At 38.1% G+C, this 24,113-nt stretch overlaps 1 protein-coding gene across 2 annotated transcripts in view; it reads right to left on the reverse strand.

Annotated features, from left to right (window-relative positions):
• The window catches only part of osbpl11 (oxysterol binding protein-like 11), an 83,115-nt gene that overhangs the window by 11,266 nt on the left and 47,736 nt on the right, over positions 1–24,113 (reverse strand). For both annotated transcript variants that reach the window (XM_043693971.2, XM_043693973.2), the window contains 3 exons: positions 14,079–14,222; positions 7,291–7,783; positions 2,344–2,530 (listed from right to left, as the gene is read on the reverse strand). In XM_043693971.2, the coding sequence (XP_043549906.2) occupies positions 2,344–2,530; positions 7,291–7,783; positions 14,079–14,222 (824 nt within the window). The remainder of the gene's footprint in view (positions 1–2,343; positions 2,531–7,290; positions 7,784–14,078; positions 14,223–24,113) is intronic.

A 24,113-nucleotide genomic window follows, 5' to 3' on the forward strand; every position in this document is an offset into this window, starting at 1 on the left:
AGAACCAATGTATTTGCAGGGCAATGTCCTAGCACCTTTGTGAAGGGTTTTAACAATACTGCTAAAGGATGGTAACTTGGGTGTAACATTAGAGAGGAAAACTAAACAGCACATGAAATGGGGGGTTAAAATAATGCAAGAGTAAGAAACAAACAAACAAAGTCAGGCTATGCGTAGTTAGAATAAGAGGAAATAAAGTAAGATCTAAATTTGGGATACAGTGCATGAAAGTAAGCATGCAGAATATGGTAAATATGGTTAATTATCTGCAGTTGCAAAGAATCAAGAGGGAATGTTATGTCAGGATGAAGTCAGAGACCTGGCTCAAAAAATGTCAAAAAAATGTAGATATTAGTATTCTTGGATAAAAGATGTTCTGATGTATGTTTAACAGAAACATCGAGATCACTAGGTTTTTGGCCAAGCTTGATCTACTTCCAATGGCTAGTTAGGGATAGTGATCATGTGATTTAGCATGGGTATGGAATAGAACAAGTTATAATCCGGATAAAAGACTGAAATAATTGGTCAAGAGCCAATTACAATTGAGTGGGAACAGATCTGATCCAAGTAAACAGAATTGCAGACTGCCGGGCAAAACTAAATGAAGAATACGACTCCAGCTTATAGGCCAACAGGTTTATTTGAAATCACAGCAGCTTTCGGAGTGCAGACCCTGCACCTGACGAGGGTCTGCACTCTGAACGCTTGTGTGATTTCAAATAAGCCTACTGGACTATAACCTGGTGTCGTGATACTTCTGACTTTGCCCACCTGAGTCCAATACCGGCACCTCCACATCATAAATGAAAAATAGCTAGTTTTTAAAAGAGAAGATATTATGGGCCAAGTAATGGTAAATGCCCACAATGGGGGAAATGTAGGGAAAACAAAGTCAGTATTCCTCAAATGACGAAAAGAGATGGAGAGTCAGACAAAGCATAAAAAGGATACACAAGACAAACTCCCCTGTGAAACTAAAATGAAATAAAACAAAGAACTGTTGACGTGAAACAAGCAAAACAGAAATTTCTGGGGAAACTCAGCAGGTCTGGTAGCATTTGTGAAAAGAAAACAGTATTCGTGGTTTGAGTCCGGTGACCCTTCTTCAGAACTAATAGTAGCTATGAAAATGTGGCATTTATGCTGATGATGGTGAGGGTATGGGGGCAAAAATGGAGGAGTGAGCGGATAGATGGAGAGGAAGCCCAGAGACAGAGAAAAACAGAAAAAGAATGAGTAGACAAACGGATTGTTAATAGAAAGCCTGGAAAGAAGAGAAGCCACCTAAGTGATAGTAGAGCTATGAGTAGGTGAAAATGGGTTGCCTCTACTGAAAACATGACAGGACCAGGCAGATGAGGGTGGGTAGGAAGCATAGGGAGATGTTCGTGCTCTAAAATTATTAAGTTTAATATGAATCCTGAAGGCTTTAAAAATCTCCAAGTGGAAAATTAGGAGTTGTTCTTCCAGCCTGCGTTGAGCTTTGCTGGAGTACAGCAGCAATACTGAAATGGAAATATTGGCATGGGAACACAGCAATGTGTTGAACGGACAGGCATTTGGAAACTCGGTCATTTTTTGACAGAATGTAGGTGCTCTGCAAAGTGATCACCCAGTCTAGTCTGCACTTCAACTCCTCTTTCATTTACTCATTGTCCCCATTAACGCCACATAGTTTCTTTTCTGCCCAGGTGTACTATCAACAATCCCTTTGTCTGCCTGTTTTTTTTCCTCTCTCTGGACTCCTTTCCCGTTCCTATCTCCAGTCACCTGCATAAATACCATCTTTTCCCAGCTTCAATCAGTATCAAAACATTAATACAGTTTCCTCTTCACTGATGTTGCCAGACCTGCTGAATTTCTCCAGCAATTTGTTTTTGCATGTTCCCACATGAAACTCTTTTCTCTAGCTCAATTTAGCTTTGTTTTAATTCAAACGCACATTCAACCAAGCATTCTGTCACTTCCCATTATATTTTGGTCTTTGTTTCAAACCCCATATATCACATTGGAATGCTATTTTAAGTTAAATGCAAACTATTTCTGGTACTGTAATATTATCTTGAAATGATTACAGAACATTAAACAAATTAAAAGCAAAACATTTTATATTCATCACTTTGATCTTTCAGTGATAGACTGAAAAGAATTGAATGGCTATCCTTAAGCATTCCTCAATTATAGATGATTCATAATTCATAGTTTAATGGCTTTCATTTGCTTTTCTTTACACATTTTGCAATTTTTTTTTACACTTACAAGAAAGTGTTAAAATTCTGTGCATTTCTATTAACCATGCCACCGCAGATCATTGGTGCATATAATTAGGAATAAGTGTACCTGTGAAGTTTTCCACCATAAAATGGTTTTGTGTGGAAAGTAATAGCTGCAGAGTAACCAGTCTTTGCACAGTTGACATTAACTTTTCCTCCAAGTTCTACCCAAGGAACAGTCAAAATGGAACGAGCATATGCACAAGGAAGAGTAAATGTGTACTCCTCGCCATGTTCCAAGAGGCATAGAAGACCTAAATGGCATAAAAACCATTCACTTATTATGTTGTCATTTGCATACTTGTAAGAAACTACTGCAACACACTGTTTGAAAACATACCAGACAATTAAATTCAGTCAATAGTCGCAGCCTTAAATAAAAGCTCAACACATTGAACTAGCAAATTGTTACAAATTAACTTGTATATTCTAAATTTGAAGAAAAATGCCTATAAAAATGCATGAACATTGGCTTACATATTCATTTAGAAAACAGGGAAACTATTTCAAAATGCCCAAATTTCTCTATATTGGGATTAAGGACTACTAATATTACCACACAGGAGAATTCAAAATACAATATTTCTTCATATTTTCCAATGTGGTATTTAAAAAAAACATCAGGTGTCATAGAAGTGACTGGAGTATCTAGTTTCAGTCTCAATTTAAATTATTGAATAAATTGTTCTCCTCATGTTTCTCAGGAGAGTTAATGCATTGCATGGTGCACACATTCATATAGGATAGCCCCAGATTCATCCTCTGGCTTAATTTGTTGCCAGGTCTCAGTGTTTAAGGCAAATTCAATGCAAGGTGCAACGTAGAGTGTTTTTGCATTAGGGTTAAAAAGAAAGTCAGTCAATCATGATTTGTCCTCCTAACCTCTCAAGGGAAGATGTGATTATTTGGATCTTGATTAAGGAAAGGCCCAGATCTAATTCAGATATCATCATTGCACTCCTGACCTAAGCTTAAAACTAAACTCAAGCACCATACAAGCTGTTTCCATGGAACCAGTATCAGTCACTACCTTAAGAGAAGAAAATTCAAAACACACATTAACAGATAATGACTCAATTAAAGGATAAGCAATTCCCTACCTTGCATAGCATTCTTCATTCTTCAAAAAGATGCATCCACCATACCACAGGATCAGCCCAGGTTGTCAACAGGGAAAATCACAAGGGCCCTTTAAGATAGTTTTGACATCATGTGATCTTCCCTTCTTGCGCCATATAAAGGCACCTCCCTAGGCTACTTTGTAGCTCTTAACCAGAGGGAGTAGAACAAAGAAATTGTAAACAGATACACATTTAGGTGGATATATGGATCTTAAAACCCTTCAAAGAATTGGGAATAGAAGGCCTGAATCAAGTGATCCTCAGTACATGGAGGAAACTATAAAGAAGAATGGAAGATAATCTCATGGGTAAATACTCATTCTGGCAGCTGCCACATACGATAGGGTTTAGCCTGGTGTATCACTTAGTGGGACAGGGGTTTTAGATGGAGGCTAAGTATATATAATTAGAATAAGTCATCCAAATTAGAAGATCATTCTTGACTCCAAGCTAAGTCAAGACAAATTTGGTATAATTATTTCAGATGCATGACTGCAGATGATGTTTAAGACAACTTTTAAAGTGGAAATATATGTGGCTCAAAATGTAACACATCAGAACTCTCGTTTCATGAAAGTTTCTTGACTAAAATTTGTAGTAGAATAAAATTAAATAAGTTAATCGCTGTTTGGAAATCCTAGTTCTACACGAGGCAAGAAACCAGATTTGCACTTTGTTTTTCCATGTAAAATAGAACCTGTTATATAAAACCTGAGTTCTGATGGGTCCCTGGACCCAAAACGTTAACTCTGATTTCGCTCCACAGATGCTGCCAGACCTCTTGAAATTTTCCAGCAATTTCTGTTTTTGTGTCAGTTCTCCAGCATCCACGGTTCTTTTGGATTTTAAAACAAAACCAAGTCCATTTAATATCGACATATTTGTATCTACAAACAGCCGATCTTTAGAGGTAATTAATAAGAAAAATTATTTCCGGTGGAGGATTAAATTCTAATAGCACAAATTAGGGATGGCCGTACAGTTACTGGAAGTTTTGAAAATATGGACAATTTAATCAACAGCACAAGATTTTACCACTGCTATATATGGTCAGTGTTATAGAGTGCAGATGTGCATTAAATGCAACTAAAACTAAGTAACTGGTTCCTGACAGCTGGATTATATAACCATGATTCTTGCATATACGTATAAGGATATTCTCCTCTATGTGTTTATACTGAAATAAGTCATTTTCAATATTATGTTGTGCAGGGAACCAAAATTGCAAAGCTTCACAAGTTACTTGCATCTATTTGCCTTTAAAATTTCTTCGGTGTGCTAATGCTTTTACCCTATTTTGTTTACAATTACATTTATAAAAACTTAAATACAACTGCCATGTTTGTTCCTCACTCGAGAACACCTCAGCCTGCACTTTGCTCTCAGAAAAGAGATGCAGTCCCATTCTCACTTTGGGCTTTGTTATGGATAAACACTTTGCAGCCCATCAGCCGTCATCTCAGGTCAGACAGCATTCCAATAAACCTATTATAATAATAGGTTATGCATAATACTTCTAAATCCAGGCTGCCCAAATCAATTATCAATTGAAATTAACTCTACCAAATACCAGTAAGATTTGCTAGGCCCTAGGGCAATACTGACTACAGACAACCTTTATGATGACCTTTGGTGCGTTAGCAAGCTACTGTACCATTGACAGAGTGGCGGTTCATAATATGTATCATTTCACAATTAGTAACACTGAATTTCTGTCCTCAGGGGAATTGTTCTCCTTGAGCTAAAGTTGCACCTGAAAGGCAAAAATAGGTTTGCTTGCCAGTGCGATGTACACATTCTAAAGAGGTTTGTAAAATCTCTGCACATATTGTCCGTTTTGGATTTAATTTGTTTATTGAGCCAGTTTCAACTCCACTTGCCCTCTTACAGGTTACAGGAATAATGAGAAAGAAATGCCTCTGCAAAACTGGGAAGTAGTGACATAATGCCTAAGAATGTTCTAGAACCCCAGTATTTAATCTTCAGGACATAATCACACTGAGAACAATGCCTTAGCAGTTGAATTAATTGTTATATATATAAAATCAGAAACTGGTAGAAAGCATTTTAGCAAACATAAACTAAAAGATTTGAGACCTAATGTAGCCTAGAGTATGCAAAAAGAGGTCCTGATAGGAACTTGCCTCAAACAATACATTATAAAAGCAAGTGGCACCATCTCACACCAAAAGTGAAACACAATCAATCCTAATCTCACAATGCTAAAGTAATGTGGAGGAAATTCAGCTCCTCTGTAACATTAAAAAGTTAACGCATGGCTGTTTTTATAAATCCTTTCCTGATCTTTACATCTGTAGTTTGCTGTGTTGCAGCTAACTTCAGGTACAACTGACAAATCAGAGTACAGTAAATGTTAACAAAAGATAAAATTCCTGCACCTCAACAGTCACTATGAAATTCAGAGTGCTCAAATCTCAAAAATGATTACTGCTTTACAAATTACATTTTTTGCAAACTAAATAGGTGAAAGTGCAATATTTCTTGTTTTCTTCAAGAATTTACATAATATGAAAACTCCAAACAGCAATGGTAGAAATAGTTCTGTTGAACAGTAGTTAATAGAACTGAACACCATCTTAGGGAGGATCATTTACATTGCACAGTCATCTGGATAATATACAAACACATCTTAAAAAGATTGGGTCCTTATGATTTTTCTCAATGACAACTTGGCTGATCCTACAGAATGTAAAGGATGCTGAAATGAAGGATATGAAAATGAAAACTATTTCTAATAAACTTGAAAATGCAAAGCTCATTTGACTCAATCAAAATTCTAACACTATCTGAAACATTGACATTTATATTAAGCAGATATATACAAGACAATGGAGATTCACCTTGAAAGCCTACAGAGATACAATACCGGAGACCTTTAGTCAGTTTTAAGAAAACACAATATAAAATAAACCTGTTTTAGATAAAGCAAGGCAAGTTACAAGTAATAAAAAACAGAAATCACAAACCATACGAGCAAACATTCAAGTGGGTTAAAACAAAATAAAGTCTGAAATGAAACTATGACCTCCCAAGTCAATTATTATCTATTGCAAATGTATGAAACTTAATAGTTTTCATACAGTTTGAAAATGTGAAGATAAATGATGTGATATGATACAGGAGAATTGTCATTATTGACTTCCTCATATGAGAACTGAAGGTTTAAATGAAGGAATTGACAATATCTGCATTGTTAATGTCAGGACAACATAAATCCAGAAGCATACCATAGAATTTGATCCACCAAAATTGTCGTGTAATCCATTAATCTATAACACTAAAGTGATAACTACCAATAAATCAGAAAAGTGCTTATCTATGCTGACCAGGAACTGAATATCTCAGATACAAAATATATTCACAGTAAATTAAATCTATACAACTCTGAAACATTAAGTTGTACATCTCTTCAGGTCAGTTATAAATTTGTGACTTGGGTAACATAACATTTCAAACTTGACGTCTGTCAGATTTTTAGTTGGTTTTGTTTAAATGCAGTGATAGTTTCTGTATTCTAACAGATGAAAGGTTTAACAGACAATCAATTTTTCAATGTATAATTTCAGTTACATCACACTGCAAATTTTTGCTATAAATTCGTGTTACGATCGAGCCCTCCACAATCATCTGATGAAGGAGCGTTGCTCCGAAAGCTAGTGTGCTTCCAATTAAACCTGTTGGACTATAACCTGGTGTGGTGTGATTTTTAACTTAAAAAAATCAGAACCCAATAATGGTAAATTTCCGATTTCATAATCAAACGCAAATAGTTGGTCTGTTCTCAGTCCTGTGTATATTAGCTTTAACATGACGACATTTACATTGCAACCAATTTCTTTCATTTTTCAAGTCAGAAGCAATTACATCCTTACCTTCTCCAATCATTACAACTCCAATAGACATGCCCATAAACTTGCTTTTCGTCCATACGTGTGTATTTGCACACATGTTTTTCTCTTCACACTCTACATAAAATCCTGAAACAGGTGGATGGTGGGACACCTGCTCTGCCACAAATCTCAAATGATAGTCTGATTGGCTTCTTCCTTCTGTCCCATCAGTACATTTTGTCTTTTGCTGACAACTCTGTGATGAGGTATTGGATGATTTATTGTTTAATGTGGTTTTTGGTACATTCCATGAACAGTGAAATGTTTCACCAATAATTGGATTGTACGGTTTCTTAGCAATGGCTCCTTTGCGGCCTTCATGGAATGAGGTGAGGTAATACTCAACAAAGCAGATCATCCTTTCTTCAGGGGTAGCACCATCTGTGATAGCAATGAAGAGGTCTGGATGGGACATAAAATCAGCATACATCTCCAGTAATGAACGTTTTTCCAATATGAAGGTTGGAAGCACTACCTATGTCAAATACAGGAAAGCACATTTCAAATAAATGCACCAGTCTGATAAAACTTAAAATGTAAATTAGCAAAAATGGGCTCTTTATCAATGGACTAAAAAAACTATTTGGTCCACCTGTTTTACATATTTGAGAGACTTTACTCGTGCAACAAAGTCACAGCTTAAAAGATGCAATTAGTTCCATCACAGGTGTGCTGCTACTTTAAAAGTTATATACAATTAGCCCCACTTCCCCCACTCTTTCCCACTGATGTACAAATACTTTTACTTTCTTTTCACTGTTACTATCGAATCTGGTTCTACTTTCTTGCATGTAATGATTCCACATCACAGTAAATTACTGCATTGAAGAAAAATTTTCATCTGTTCTTTTTGTCAGTTGTATTAAATCTCTGTCCTCTAGTCAAGCTCTTTTGTCAATGGAAACTATTTCTCTTGGTTTACCGTATCAGGGCTATTACATAGCCCTAAAATATCATAAATGCAACCCAGGTCAATAGGCAACCCATGACACTTAATATTCCTCTTGAAATCTCACACAGCAATTCATTGATACTTAAGTTAGAAATATTGTCATAATCATTTTAAAAATAAATTTAAGAGGACTAGAAAAACAATTTCTTAATATTTTTAAAAGATTTAATTATGGACTGCAGAATGCGTGCCCATATTTGATTGGAATGTTATATGTATATGTACTTTTGAAAGTAATTGCGGTTTCTTTTCATTGGGATTTTGTTCAGATTACTTTAGCCTATATTTTATTTCTACACAGTATAAAGCTATTGTGCTAAACATTTACCATGGCAAAAACATTCATAAGTGATTATATTTTGCTTCTATAGTGTTTACAACATAAATTATATATGAAATACAAAACAATTTATGCAAAATACAATGTAATTGTATTTAAAAGCAATTTGTTTGAAATACATTCTGCATTCCATTTTCATCCCAAATTCCAAACCAGTTCTCTACTGGCAAAGCTCTCACCAAAGATACATTTCTCCTTCTCAAAGTCAACATAAAATAGAAATCATTTAGCATGTTTGAACTCAAGTCAAGAACGCTGTCCCAACTTGCAAGCTTCAGCAAATGCATAATTAGCTTCTCTACTTGCATTAGCCTGTGGTCTAGTGGCTAGTATGTGAAAAGAATAGAGAAACACACTGTGTTAAGAAATAAAAATAAACCGAAGCTGCATAAATCATCACTTTGGAGCTTAACTTGAATGTCTATTTGAACTAGAATCAGACTATGTTTACAGCATGGAATAAAACACTTGGCCTATCCTGTCTGTACTAACCAAAAGAAGTGAGTCAACCAGCCTAATTCCAGCTTTCAGTTTTTGGTCTGTAGTCCTGTAATGTTTGGAACTCTGATTGAGAAGCTTTCTCAAGTTATAACAAAGAAATTACAACTTCAAGAGTAATCACTGGAATATACTCGAACTAGTTTAATTTTAAGCGTACCTTGTGGGAATAGGTGGATCAACTTTCTGTTCGGAACCTTAAATTATTCTTAGTGGTGATTACCATTCTGCAATCAGAATACAGAAAGATGATCCTTTGTCCCACAAGGGATTGTGCAGTGATCCGTGGGATTAAATGAAACTTAATTTGGATAAATGTAAACACATTCTTAGTTTTCATTGTCCATTAGATCACTTGCAACTTGTAGAGTTGGATGATCTAGGTAGTTGCCAGAGTCTTAACGAAACAGCTTAAAATATATCATCCAGGTATTTTGCAAGACCTCAGCTTTCATTATGCATTTCTAAACAAGTTACCAGTGTATGATGTCTTACTGAAGCTTTATTAGCTGATTGTCCAGCATCCCCTTAAATTATTGTGTCAATGCTGGGTTCAAAAGTCAACTTTTGACTCTTCAGTTTAACTCAGAACATTCTCTCATACCTCTTAGACGATTTAGCTATTGTCTGACCCTATTAATGAAGATTCCTTGCTACATATAACTTGAGTTAGCATAATTTTAATTCCTCATGAAATGCTATGCTAAAACTGCATCTATTCCTTCAGTAGATCAATGTCAATTCAGTTCTTTTGTATTTACAGGGAGAGCTTTTAATACCTTCCATAAATTTAACAAAGCTGTCAACTAAGCTTTAAAATTTCCACCCATAATCCTTCATTTTGTCTTTTAGTTGATATCATTTTTGAATTTAAATTCTGATTTTTTTTTCATCTCCCTCTGATAAAATGTCACCAAGCAGCTTGATTTCTCTTTGGCACCACAGATCTGTTTTCACCCCAACAATTCTTCAATCTCAGGACTACTATATTGAATTTTGCACTTTGTTTGATCCAACCAACTTGTGAGAAAACTAGAAGAGCATGCCTCTCTGATTGGCAAAGTTTCCTATCTGCAATTACCAATTCACACCAATTTTTCTAAATCTACCTTCCATGCAACTACCTCTAACTTTTAACAGTTCTATGATGTTCGGGGCTCCTCAGTATGTTTTTTTCTCATGTCTAAATTATTAAACAGAGAACAATTCAACCTTTCTCTATTCATCTGGTGATAAAGTGAGTTATTTCATCATCCCTAGGCTGACTTTAAAATAATAAATGCTCTCATTCATTAGTCTTTGGCTTATCCTACAATATTCAGGTTTTTGAAATTTAAGTTTTGGTAGATGTAATCCAGTAGTACTTTTAGATGATCCTCATGCCATTTGTGGCCTGCAAACCACTCACCAACCTGCCACTCATTGTTTCTCTCTATTTGCTGTCTCGCGCCTACTTGTCAACTGCCTTGCTTACTCTTCCATGTGTAGCTCCCATCATCCCCATGTTTGCTTCCGATCTCTCATCTCACAGGAGGAATGCAATCCGGCCAATTACTGCCCTATCAGTCTACTCTCCATCATCAGTAAAACGATGAAAGGTGTCCAAGTGTCATCAACAGTGCTCTCATGCAGCACCTGCTCAACAATAATCTGCTCAGTGACTCCCATTCTGGGTTTCGACAGGGCCACGTGGCCCCTGATCTCAGCCTTGGTTCAAACATGGACAAAAGAGCTGAATTGCAAAGGTGAGGTGAGTGACAGCCCTTGATATCAAGGTTGCATTCAACTGAGTGTGACATCACTGAGTCTTGGCAAAACTGGAATCAATGGGTATCAGGGGCAAACACACTGGTAGCTGGAGTCATATCTGACACATAGGAAGATGATTGTGGTTGCTGGAGGTCAGTCATCTTAACTCCAGAACATCTTTGCAAGAGTTCCCTAGATCCCAGGCCCAAACATCCATGCTGCACATCTCTATGACTCTATGCTTCATCAATGACCTTTGCTCCGTCGGAAGGTCAGAAGTGGGATCGTTCATCAATGCTTGTACAATATTCAGCACCATTTGTCACTCCTCAGATACTGAAGCAGTCCATGTTCAAATGCAACAAGGTTTGGACAATATCCTGGCTTGGGCTGACAAGTGGCAAGTAACATTGGTGCCACAAATACCAGGTTATGACCATCACCAGTAAAGACAATATAATCATTCAATGGTATTACCATTACTGAATCATCCACCATCAACATCGTGGGGTTATCATTACCAGAAATTCAACCGGACTCACCACATAACCAGTAGCTACAAGAGTTGGTCAGAGGCTAAGAAAACTGCGAAGAGTAACTCACCTCCTGACTCCCGAAACCTTGCCCATGATCTACAGGGTACAAAATCAGAGTGTGATGGAGTACTCCCCACTTGCCTGGATGACTGCAGCCCCAACAACGCTCAGCAGCTTGACACCATCCAGGTCAAAGCAACCTGCTCGATTGGCATTACATCCAAAAGTATCCACTCCCTCCACCACCGATGCTCAGTAGCAGCAGTGTGTACAATCTACAAAATGTACTGCAGAAATTCACCTAAGATCCTTAGATAGCACCTTCCAAACCCCCAACCACTTCCATCTGGAAGGACAAGGACAGCAGATATATGGGAACACCACCACCTTCAAGCCGCTCACTGTCCTGACTTGGAAATATATTGTCATTGCTTCACTGTCACTGGATCAAAATCCTGAATTCCTTTCCTAATGTCATTGTGGGCCAACTCACAGCTGGAATGTAGTGGTTCAGGAAAGCAGCTCATCACCACCTTCTCAAGGGCAACTAGGGATGGACAATAAATGCATGCCACCCATATCTGTCCATATCCTACAAATAAATAAACTTTTTTTAAAAAGTCCCACTCTGTAGCTCTCAAAGATTTTGAACAGGAAAGCATCAGGTTGAGAGGAAAATGTTGATTGGGAGAGGTAAGTGGAGAATAGCAAGAGGTAAGTTGAAAGATGTAGTAAATTAGAACATAGAACAGTACAGCACAGAACAGGCCCTTCAGCCCACGATGTTGTGCTGACCATTGATCCTCATGTATGCACCCTCAAATTTCTGTGACCATATGCATGTCCAGCAGTCTCTTAAATGTCCCCAATGACCTTGCTTCCACAACTGCTGCTGGCAATGCATTCCATGCTCTCTCAACTATGTGTAAAGAACCCGCCTCTGACATCCCCTCTATACTTTCCTCCAACCAGCTTAAAACTATGACCCCTCGTGTTAGCCATTTCTGCCCTGGGAAATAGTCTCTGGCTATCGACTCTATCTATGCTTCTCATTATCTTGTATACCTCAATTAGGTCCCCTCTCCTCCTCCTTTTCTCCAATGAAAAACATCAGAGCTCAGTCATCCTCTTTTCATAAGATAAGCCTTCCAGTCTAGGCAGCATCCTGGTAAACCTCTGCTGAACCCTCTCCAAAGCATCCACATCTTTCCAATAATAGGGCGACCAGAACTGGACACAGTAGTCCAAGTGCGGTTTAACCAAAGTCTTAGAGCTGCAACAAGATCTCACGACTCTTAAACTCAATCTTCCTGTTAATGAAAGCCAAATTGGGAATATGAAGAGTGAGGAAGTGGACTTTTGTGCCAGTTTGGTTCAAGGCAACCAATATGATTTTCATATAAAAACCATTAGGAACATCAATCACCTTATTACTTTCTTATTGGCAAATAACTTTTGTTTAGCATACCATTTTTAGGAACACTTCAGGGGAGTGAACTAAATAAGGGAAAACTACATAGCGAAGTTCATTCTTAATGCATACAGATTAAATCACACTTTGAGTACTGTGCACAGTCATTAATGCATCTATCTTTCCTCACTATTTTGTGTTTTGCATTCCAAAGTACTTTTTGAAAGAATAAACCTTAATGAATCCAAGTGGTTTTTAAACTTTCTCCTTGTGCCCTGGTTAAAAATTTCCAAAATCTCAAACAGGTCTCACTGTTTTTCTGGTGAATTCTATTGATCTAGTCACTATCTATTGGTTCTTCTGTACAAATCTTTTAAAATTGGCTGTGCACAGTAGTTTCATCGTCACTTTCCTAATTTTAAGAAAACCCCCACTCTATAGCTTGGAAATAAATTATGTTTGGAGAAAGCCTTTTAGGACAGTTGAATGCTGACTCCAGGCACAGGAATGATATTTTTAACAAGCTTGGACATTGAAGAGAAAGCACAAAGGAAAATCTACCATTTGGATTACTAACTTAAATTATAGGTGAATTCATTCCACAAATGGCTCTATAATTTTAATTGTTAAAGTACCATAGTTCATCTGTCAGGCTCAAAATTCTCTGAATTAATACACTATGGCTATGAACACTTAAATCGTACAGATCATCAGGTTCCTTAACTCTTCATTTCAGAAGACCCTACAGACACAGTTGAAGGATGGGGAAAGTATGGCAGAAGCCAACCTTTCACTCCTATTCACAAGGAACTCAAGCAAGAAAGAAGGTAGAGAGTTTTCTTTTAAAAACAAAAGAATATAGGAAGGCATTGGGGAGGTGACAACCAAGTGGTTGTATTACCAGATTGTTAACCCAGAGTGCCACAATGTTCCGAGCATCTGGTTCTAAAGCCCAAAGTAGATTGCGGAATTTGATTTCAATGAAAATCTGGGATTACCAATCTAATAATGTCCACGACCCACTATCAATTGTCAGGAAAAACCCATCTAGTTCACTAACATCCTTTAGAGAAGGGAACGGCCATTCTTACCTGGTCTGGCTGCCAGACTCACACCAGGTGGATGACTCTTAACTGCCCTCAGCGATAGGTAATAAATCCTGACATAGCCAGTGACGTCCTCATGAATATATTTTTAAAAATCCCGAAGTACTTTATAACTAATTATGTATTATTGCAAACATTATCAACATCATGCTCACTACCTTTTATATTTCATACTTACTCGTGTCAAATCCATGCCAAGCTTTAGCTGAGATAGCAAGTGCAATATAACACTACGTTGTTCTTCTACAACTCCAAGATCATCCTCCTCATTGTTCTCAAAGGTATCTTCTATTTCTTCATCTGGATTTATTCTCTCAGGTTCCTAAAGACAAAATTATGTCAGTAAACATTATTACCAGTGTACCTTGTTTTATAAAGTTGATTCCAAATCCATATTTAGGAATCTCCTGTAGTGTTCATATTTTAGTGTGAAAAATTTGTCAAAAAAAACCAATGTGAGAGCTTCTGTATTTTGAATGACAAGTGCTGGGAGTTAGGTCCAATTATAGTATTTTATCTAGAAATCTATAACAAACTGCAACTTTCACTTGTAGGATAATGAATTTTATTACATATAAGGCACAAATGTGTGATCACAAAAAAAAAAGGAGCAATGCTCTATACTAAGTAGTTCTTTGAGGATGTGACTAGAAAAGTTGATGAGGGTCGAACTGTGGATGTGGTGTATATGGACTTCAGCAAGGCATTTGATAAGGTTCCCCATGGTAGGCTCATTCAGAAGGTCAGAAGGAATGGGATACAGGGGAACTTAGCTGTCTGGATACAGAATTGGCTGGCCAACAGAAGACAGCGAGTGGTAGTAGAAGGAAAATATTCTGCCTGGAAGTCAGCGGTGAGTAGTGTTCCACAGGGCTCTGTCCTTGGGCCTCTACTGTTTGTAATTTTTATTAATTACTTGGATGAGGGGATTGAAGGATGGGTCAGCAAGTTTGCAGATGACAAAAGGTTGGAGGTGTCATTGACAGTATTGAGGGCTGTTGTAAGCTGCAGCGGGACATTGACAGGATGCAGAGATGAGCTGAGAGGTGGCAGATGGAGTTCAACCTGGATAAATGCGAGGTGATGCATTTTGGAAGGTCGAATTTGAAAGTTGAGTACAGGAATAAGGATAGGATTCTTGGCAGTGTGGAGGAACAGAGGGATCTTGGTGTGCAGGTACATAGATCCCTTAAAATGGCCACCCAAGTGGACAGGGTCATTAAGAAAGCATATGGTGTTTTGGCTTTCATTAACAGGGGGATTGAGTTTAAGAGTCGTGAGATCTTGTTGCAGCTCTATAAAACTTTGGTTAGACCGCACTTGGAATACTGCACCCAGTTCTGGTCGTCCTATTATAGGAAAGATGTGGATGCTTTGGAGAGGGTTCAGAGGAAGTTTACCAGGATGCTGCCTGGACTGGAAGGCTTATCTTATGAAAAGAGGATGACTGAGCTCGGATGTTTTTCATTGGAGAAAAGGAGGAGGAGAGGGGACCTAATTGAGGTATACAAGATAGTGAGAGGCATAGATAGAGTCGATAGCCAGAGACTATTTCCCAGGGCAGAAATGGCTAACACAAGGGGTCATAGTTTTAAGCTGGCTGGAGGAAAGTATAGAGGGGATGTCAGAGGCGGATTCTTTACACAGAGTTGAGAGAGCATGGAATGCATTGCCAGCAACAGTTGTGGAAGCAAGATCATTGGGGACATTTAAGAGACTGCTGGACATGCATGTGGTCACAGAAATTTGAGGGTGCATACATGAGGATCAATGGTCGGCACAACATCGTGGGCTGAAGGGCCTGTTCTGTGCTGTACTGTTCTATGTATGACACGGACACTGATTTTTATTCAATTCTATAAATTTGAAGTATACACCCCCTATGTGAAGCATACCTCAGTTTCAGACTGTATTTGTTTACAATAAATTTGTTATGATAAACATCCAAGCAGTTGGGACTTAAAATCTGGACTTTCTGGCTCAGGCATAAATGCTACCAATGCCACTAGACATGTGCTCAGTTATATTTGCTAAGCAACCAGATCAGTTGGACAGAAGGGTCTGCTTACATGCTGTACATTTCTATGACATTGACCTCTGGAGAAGATGGAACTCGAACCTGGGCTTTTTGAATTCAGAGGTGCAGACACTGCTACTGTACCATAAGAGATCCCCTAACCATGCTTAGACAATCCCCAATTAATGCTCTACTCCTGCACAATTAAAATTTGATACATAATTAACAGCAAGGATAGGTCATTTGGTTTCCTGAGCCCCTTCACCATACAATAGGATAATGTTTGATTTTCTACCTTAACTCCACATTTATGCAAAGATCCATCAGTCTCTCTGGCTTGAATATATTCCATGAATGAGTATCCAATATTCACTGGGGTGGAAATTGTCAAAGATTCAAAAAAAAAGCTTAGCGAAAACATTGCTCATGTCAGTCCTTAAGTAGCAATCCTTGATTCTGAAACTCCCAGCTAGGGAAACATCCTCTAGGTTTTCACACTCCCTTAAGAATTTTATGTTTGATGTAATCACTTCTCACTCATCCAAACTCTAGGGAACATGGACCTAATCTTCTCAATCTCTCTTCAAAGAGCATTACCAGAATCAATCTAACAAACCTTTGTTGCATGCCTTGAAGACAGATATATCCATCTGAGGCAAAAAGACCAAACTTCAAACAATACTGCAAGGTTTTCACCAAAGCCCCACAACATTTCAGTAAGACTTCATTTTACATATCAATCACTTTGTAACGAAGATTGAGATACTATTTGCTTTCCTCACAGCTTGCTGCACCTGCATGTCAACTTTGTTATTGATATATTAGGGCACCTAGGGGGCCTCAAAATACCAACATTTTAAAATATTCTACCTTTCTATTTTTCCTAAGTGGATAGCTTATACTTTCCCACATGATAATGTATGTCCTTATCCACTCATTTAATCAGTTCATATCTCTTTGCTCCTTCTCTGCATTCTCCTAATGGCTTACTTCAACAACTAATTCTGTAGGAAGAAAGTGCGACTGCATTCCTCTTGGTTGCCTGATCTAAATCGTTACGATGTGCTGAAAATAATTGAACACAAACACTAATTCCTATGATAGCCTAACAATTAGAGCCCACTAACACAAAAGTTCCTTGTATATTCCTATTTTTGATTTGCTGCTAACCAAACCTTAAGCCATTCTAATATATTGCCCAATCCCTAATTTGATTCCTAATTCTGTGCACTTCCTGTATGTTATTTTGAAAACCCAAATGCACAAGATCCACTGGTTCCTTCTTTTGCATTTACCCTGTTAGTGATTATTCAAAAACCTTAAGAGATCAAAATCAAGTCCTCTTTCACAAATCTGTATAGCCTTTGCCCAAACACGATTTCTTAATTGTCTGACTGTGTCCTTAATAATGGAATCGGTTTTCCTCCTTCGCTTTCACAAACTTCAAAATTATATATTTGGTGCTTTAAAATTTTTGGTCCCTGGGAGATATAAACCTTTCTATTCTCAATTTCTACAGCTCATCTCTTTAAACCACTGCCCATCCTTAGTTGATCTGAAGGCAGTGGTGAGTTGCCCTCTTGTGCCACTACAGGTCTAGGGATACCAACAGCATTGTGAGGAAGAGAGCTGCAGGATTTTAGTCCAGTGACAGCAGAGGAACAGTAACAGTTCATAGTGTGCAGCTTGAAGGGAACCTGCAGCTGATGCTGTTCCCATGCATCTACTGGTCTAGTCTTTCTAGGTGGTAGAGGTTGAGCGCTTGGAAGGTGCTCTCAAAGAAGCCTTGGAAGATATTGCTGTGCATCTCGGTAGATGGCACACAGTTTTGCCACTATGTTACATTCATGAAGGAAGGTTGAAAGTGCTAGATAATTTGCCAAATCAGCAAATTGCTTTGCCCTGGGTGATGAGGTTCTTGAGTGTAGCTGAAGCTGTACCCATTCAGGTAAGTGTAGTGTATTCCATCACTCCTGGTTTGTGTCTTGTCGACAGTCAAGTGTTAGGGAGATAGGTGGTGAGTCATTTGCAGGATTCTTAGCCTCTGACCTGCCCTTGTAGCCACAATATTTACATGGCTGATCCAGTTGAGTTTCCAGTCAATAAATATACTAAAGATGTTGATTAGCAGAGATTTCAGTAATGGCAATACCATAGAATGTCAAGGTGCAAGGGTTAAATTAGCTTTTGTCAGAGATGGTAACTACCTTTGGTGCAAATGTTACTTGCCACTTATCAGCTCAAACCTGGAAGTTGTCCAGATCTTGCGATGAACGGACAGAGTGTTTCAGTTTGAATCGTCAGGAATTAGGCCAAACACTGCAATCATCAGTGAGCGAAAATCCCCATCACTGATCTGATTATGAAGGAAAATTTATTCAAGAAGTTGTTGAATTTGGTTGGGTCTATGATAAAGCCCCATAGAACTCCAGCAATGATATGCTTGGATCATAAGAGATAGGAACAGAAGTAAGCAATTCAGCCCAGAGTCTGCTGTGCCAATGAGATCAGGGTTAATCTGATAATCCTCAACTCCACTTTCCTATTTCTCATAACCTTGATTTCCTTACTGATTAAAGATAGAACATAGAACAATACAGCGCAGAACTGGCCCTTCGGCCCTCGATGTTATGCCGACCTGTGAACTATTCTCAGCTAGTCCCCCTGCACTATCCCAAAATCATCCATGAGCTTATCTAAAGGATTGTTTAAATCTCCCTAATGTGGCCGAGTTGACTACATTAGCAGATAGGGCATTCCACGCCCTTACCACTCTCGGAGTAAAGGATCTGACATCTGTCTTAAATCTATCACCCCTCAATTTGTAGTTATGCCCCCTCGTACACGCTGACTTCATCATCCTCGGAAAAAGTCTTTCACTGTCTATCCTATCTAATTCTCTGATCATCTTGTATGTCTCTATCAAATCCCCTCTTAGCCTTCTTCTTGCCAATGAGAACAAGTTCAAGTCTCTCAGCCTTTCCTCATAAGACCTTCCCTCCAGATCAGGCAACATCCTGCTAAATCTCCTCTGCACCTTTTCCAATGCTTCCACATCCTTCCCGAAATATGGGGATCAGAACTGTCCACAATATTCCAAGTGTGGCCGCAACAGCTTTTTGTACAGTTGCAGCATGATATTACTGCTCCGGAACTCAATTCCTCTACGAATGAAACCTAACACACCAAATGCCTTCTTAACAGCACTATCCACCTGGGCGGCAACTTTCAGGGACTTATGTACATGGACTCCAAGATTCCTCTGCACATCCACACTACTAAGAATCTTTCCATTGACCCAGTACTCTGCCTCCCTGTTATTCTTCCCAAAGTGCATCACCTCACATTTAGCTGCAGTGAACTCCATTTGCCACCTCTCAGCCCAATTCTGCAGTTTATCCAAGTCCCCCTGCAACCTGTAACATTCTTCCACACTGTCCACTACTCCACCGACTTTAGTGTCGTCTGAAAATTTACTAATCCATCCACCTATGCCTGCATCTAAGTCATTTATAAAAATGACAAACAGCAGTGGTCCCAAAACAAATTCTTGTGGCACACCAGACTCCAGGCTGAATATTTTCCATCAACCACCACTCGCTATCTTCTTTCAGAAAGCCAGTTTCTAATCCAAACTGCTAAATCACCCTCAATTCCATTCCTCTGCATTTTCTCCAACAGCCTACCATGTGGAACCTTATCAAAGGCTTCACTGAAGTCCATGTGTACCACGTCAACTGCCCAACCCTCTCTACATGCCTGGTCACCTTCTCAAAAAACTCAATGAGGTTTGAGAGACACAACCATGTTGACTATCTGAAATCAAATTGTTGCTGGCTAGATGATTATAAATCTTCTCTTATAATCCTTTCCAAAACCTTTACTACAACAGAAGTAAGGCTCACTGGTCTATAATTACCTGAGTCATCTCTACTGTCCTTTTTGAACAAGGGCACATTTGCAATCCTCCAGTCCTCTGGTACCAAACCTGTAGACAATGACGACTCAAATATCAAAGCCAAAGGCTCTACTTTCCCCTCCCTAGCTTCCCAGAAAATCCTCGGATAAATTCCATCTGGCCCAGGGGACTTGTCTACTTTCATTCCTTCTAGAATTGATAACACCTGTTCATAACTAACCTTGATCCTTTCTAGTCTAATATCTCGTACCTCATTCTTCTCCTCTACAATATTCTCCTTTTCCTGAGTGAAAACCGATGAGAAGTGTTCGTTTAGCACCTCTCCGATCTCCACAGAGTCCACACTCAACTTCCCATTTCTGTCTTTGATTCGCCCTATTCCTATCTTAATCATCCTTTTATTCTTCACATACCTATAGAAAGCTTTAGGGTTCTCCCTTATTCTACCCATTTCAACATATACATTTGTGAAGTTTTTTAAAAAAAAATCTAAAACAGCCATCAATCATAGCTCTGAATTACTATTCCAGTCATATGAATTTCTATCAGAGTTACTAGGGACTAGAATTAAAACATGAATAATTTATTTTTCAGTCACTAACTTATCTGGGGAAAACGAGTTCAAAGAGATTAGATCTGGGATCTTCCAGTTGGTATGGCCACACTATTCTCCACATTTACTTTACGGAATAATCTGGGAGTCCAAACATAACTTTTACCAAAGAAAAATACAAAGATTACAGCTCATGTATTAAGTGTCAACATAATATTGGATAAATATACTTGCGACAAAAGAAATACCAATGCACCTGGTATTGTAACATTCATTGAAAAGTGAATACCAGAATATCTGGGAATTCTTTGTGATGGCTCAAGACGTGTTTAGTTAAAACCTCCATTAGTAATAGAGAACAGTGAAAATAATACTGTCACATGCCTTACTGCTCATTTCAGTAGGTTGACAACTACTACGGAAGGTTGACCATTTACAGAAGTAGTAATAGGATACATAAACTGGAAATATATTGCAAGTTTATTCTGAGTTGAAAGTAAAAAGTCTGTTCATACAGCATTTTTTACATCCCATAGGATGACAAAGCAAACAATTACCAGAGATACCATTAACATTCTGGGTCAGTATCCTGCATCAGAAATAATTACAACCTTTTGCTTTTAGAGAATGTAATTTCCATTTCTAATTCAGCTTCTCAGTATTGACAAAAGTTTTCTTTTATCTAGTGAACAGTGAACAGTGTTTGCACATTCAAGAGCTGAATATCTTTTTGCTGGTGGAAAATGGAACTTGGGCATTCGTAAAATAGATAGCAAATGTTTGGATCTGTTTATTCTTAAATTCTTATGCACACCAGTTCTGAATTGCAAGAATACAGAATTTTAGTAAAAAAAGATTGTTAATATTTATCCAAACACATCCCTGTATTGCCAAACAAACTGTGTAATTTTCCAATATTTGAGCACAGATAAAATTATCGGGTAAAGCTAAATTGAACTGTTTTCTAATTATTCACATCATATGGAGGAGGCAGACAAGACCAATATTTAATGCCCTTCGCAAATTGCTGGAGAATGTGTGGTGAGTTAATGGGGTGCAAGTCATTCCACAATGCTGTTAGGCAGGGAGAGTCTGGTTTTGGCACAGTGAAAATGAAGAAAGTGATATTGAAGAGAATAAATCAGGAATTTATAGGTTTTCTCCACAAATACCTGCAAACATCAGTAGGGTAAAGGGATCCTTTAAATTCTTTGGTCACTTATTTTTCAGTTAACAATGAGTTTTAACACTCAGATTATAATTGAATAAATAAATCCAATACACTATATTTTGAGCAGACCCTTGATCATTATTAAAGCATAGCATTACCAGTGTGTATCCTATGCAAGATGCACGGCTTAGCACCTCCGACCTTTCAAGCCCCAGATGTCCAATTAGGACAAGAGCAGATGCGCGAGAATGCCACCACTGCACGATTCCCTCAAATCAAACACCATTTGATTTCCAACTATACCACCATTCTTGCACTGTGTCGGAGTTAAAATCTTGGAAATCCCTCCTTAGCAGCACTGTGAGCATACTTACACCATATGGACCACGATGTTTAATGCAGTGGTTTACCTCAATCTTTGTACAGACAGTTAGGGATGGTCAACAGATGTTGACCTTGCAAGCATCACCCATATCTTGTGAAAAGAACATAAAACAAAAACATGTGTGTTTTTCTTCCCTATATTTATATTGGCATGGCATTGCACAACATATGAAAATATATTGGGTGCAATTTAATGTAGCCAGCCTAGTGGGTCACGATGGTGGGACAGCCAGGCAGGAATACCAACATCCATTTTGCAAATTGAAAACTGCTTGAATACAGGAGGAGCTCGATTAAGGAATCCTAATCGCTGATAGTGCAATGATAATTAAGCTCATTAATAACTGACTTAAAACCAATTACTTAAGTCGAACATGATTTAATGGTGGACAGGGATTTTGTTTAACTCAGACATGAGCTTCTCGATCTTCTGAAGGTTGTCCAGCAAACTTCAAGTTTACCAGTAGCCTACCTGCTGACAAGTTGCCGAGTTGAGGGAACTGGCATCAGAAATTGTTTGATTGAGTGCGGGGCAGAGGGGTTTAATGTGAAAGACCACCTTCTGTTCTTGTTTCACCATTCCCTCTTCACCAGCTACACTCTTCCTGCAAATCTGTGTCCTGTCCCACCCAACTTTTTGCAGCTGACACTGATTTCTGGCAGACTTCAGAGCATTACCAGCAGGAACTGAGGTGGTGCCAGTAGCAGCAGGATTTCCATCCTACTGGGGCCTTGACTGAGAGATATTTACTATTGCAGGGTACTTCTGTTGCTAAAACTAAATTCTGCCCCTTGTTACAGTTTAAACTTAACATGAACAGTTTATAAAGCTGTTTGTATCCAAATCTTTCCATTACAGTTAAACCAGTTGGAATGTCTCAGACTGGACGAACAACTTTTGGGCGTGCGTTTAACAATTTCATTTACACGCTCATTGTAGAGGCTTGTTTCAACTCGAGCAGTCAGTGGGATGTTTCAGTCAATGAATCACCATGACTCAAATTTACACACTATTCTTGCTTGACCATTTTTTACAAATGAATTAAAAAGTAGGAATATAGATATAAAAACTACTTAGGTTTACCAATAGCTTTTTTTATGTGGCAGTCCATAACGAATGTTTATGCAATTGAAACTGCACAAAACAAATGCCTGTCCCAATAGTGCGAAATGAACTTTAACAGATATCCATACAAGGCTGATGTAGATTTATGTATACAATAAACTATTTCCACCCAAATTTGGTTTGCAATGCTTTCACAGAACATATGACACTTTCAAATTAATATGCCTTCCCAAGCAAACTTAAGGAGTATAAAAAAAGGGCATGGTCTCATCACTTCCACTCCACAGACATATTTACTCAATCACAGGACAGAAACATGAGCTTGTACGACAATGTACTTGGTCACTGGAGTGCAGGAGCTGGTGGGGAGGATCAGAAACCTGATCCAAATCCTGACAAAATTTAAAATTGATAAAAATAAAGAGCAGCAAGTATACTTGGATATTTTACATTTCCTTCTCTTTTTTTTGAAATAGATGTGCAGGCTTTTAAATTAGCTTTATATATTAAAATTAGCGTTTGTACTGGCAAAATAGAGATGGAATCTACAAAAAGATGCTTTGAAAAGAGTTTCAGCAAAATACTGCAATTGTTCAGAATGTATCCTGAAGATACTAGGTGCTTATCTGTGCGCACCATTAAATGTAACAAGATATTTCTAACTCTCAAGGAAATCTCAACAAGTAAAATCAAAATCAAAATTTTTCATTGAGAAATCAAATTACTGCACATATCACTCCAAATGAATTAGCAATTGTATCCAATTGTCTTAAAAGCTAATCTGATTAAAACAGTGATTCCAAATGTGTTGTGAGAATACTGACCTCAAATAAGTAGCGAAGAGCACCATATTGTACCATGTCAATGGCATATATGTAACTACTGCTAAAAGAGGTATTTGTCACAGACTAACTTAGTCAATACATATTGACACTTGCCTCATTTTTCTGAAACAGGAGTATGAAATTTCAGATAGCAGGATTTCTTATTCCACCACTTGAAAAGCCAATGGGGAATGTTTTTTCTGAGCAAGGCATTAATTGGCTCAAGAGAAAGTGAGGACTGCTGGAGATCAGAGCTTAAAAATGTGTTACTGGAAAAGT

Source organism: Chiloscyllium plagiosum, unplaced genomic scaffold, assembly GCF_037043375.1.
Source record: "Chiloscyllium plagiosum isolate Xiang-an unplaced genomic scaffold, Cpla_swu_hap1 HiC_scaffold_7, whole genome shotgun sequence".
Taxonomy (NCBI): Eukaryota; Metazoa; Chordata; class Chondrichthyes; order Orectolobiformes; family Hemiscylliidae; genus Chiloscyllium; species Chiloscyllium plagiosum.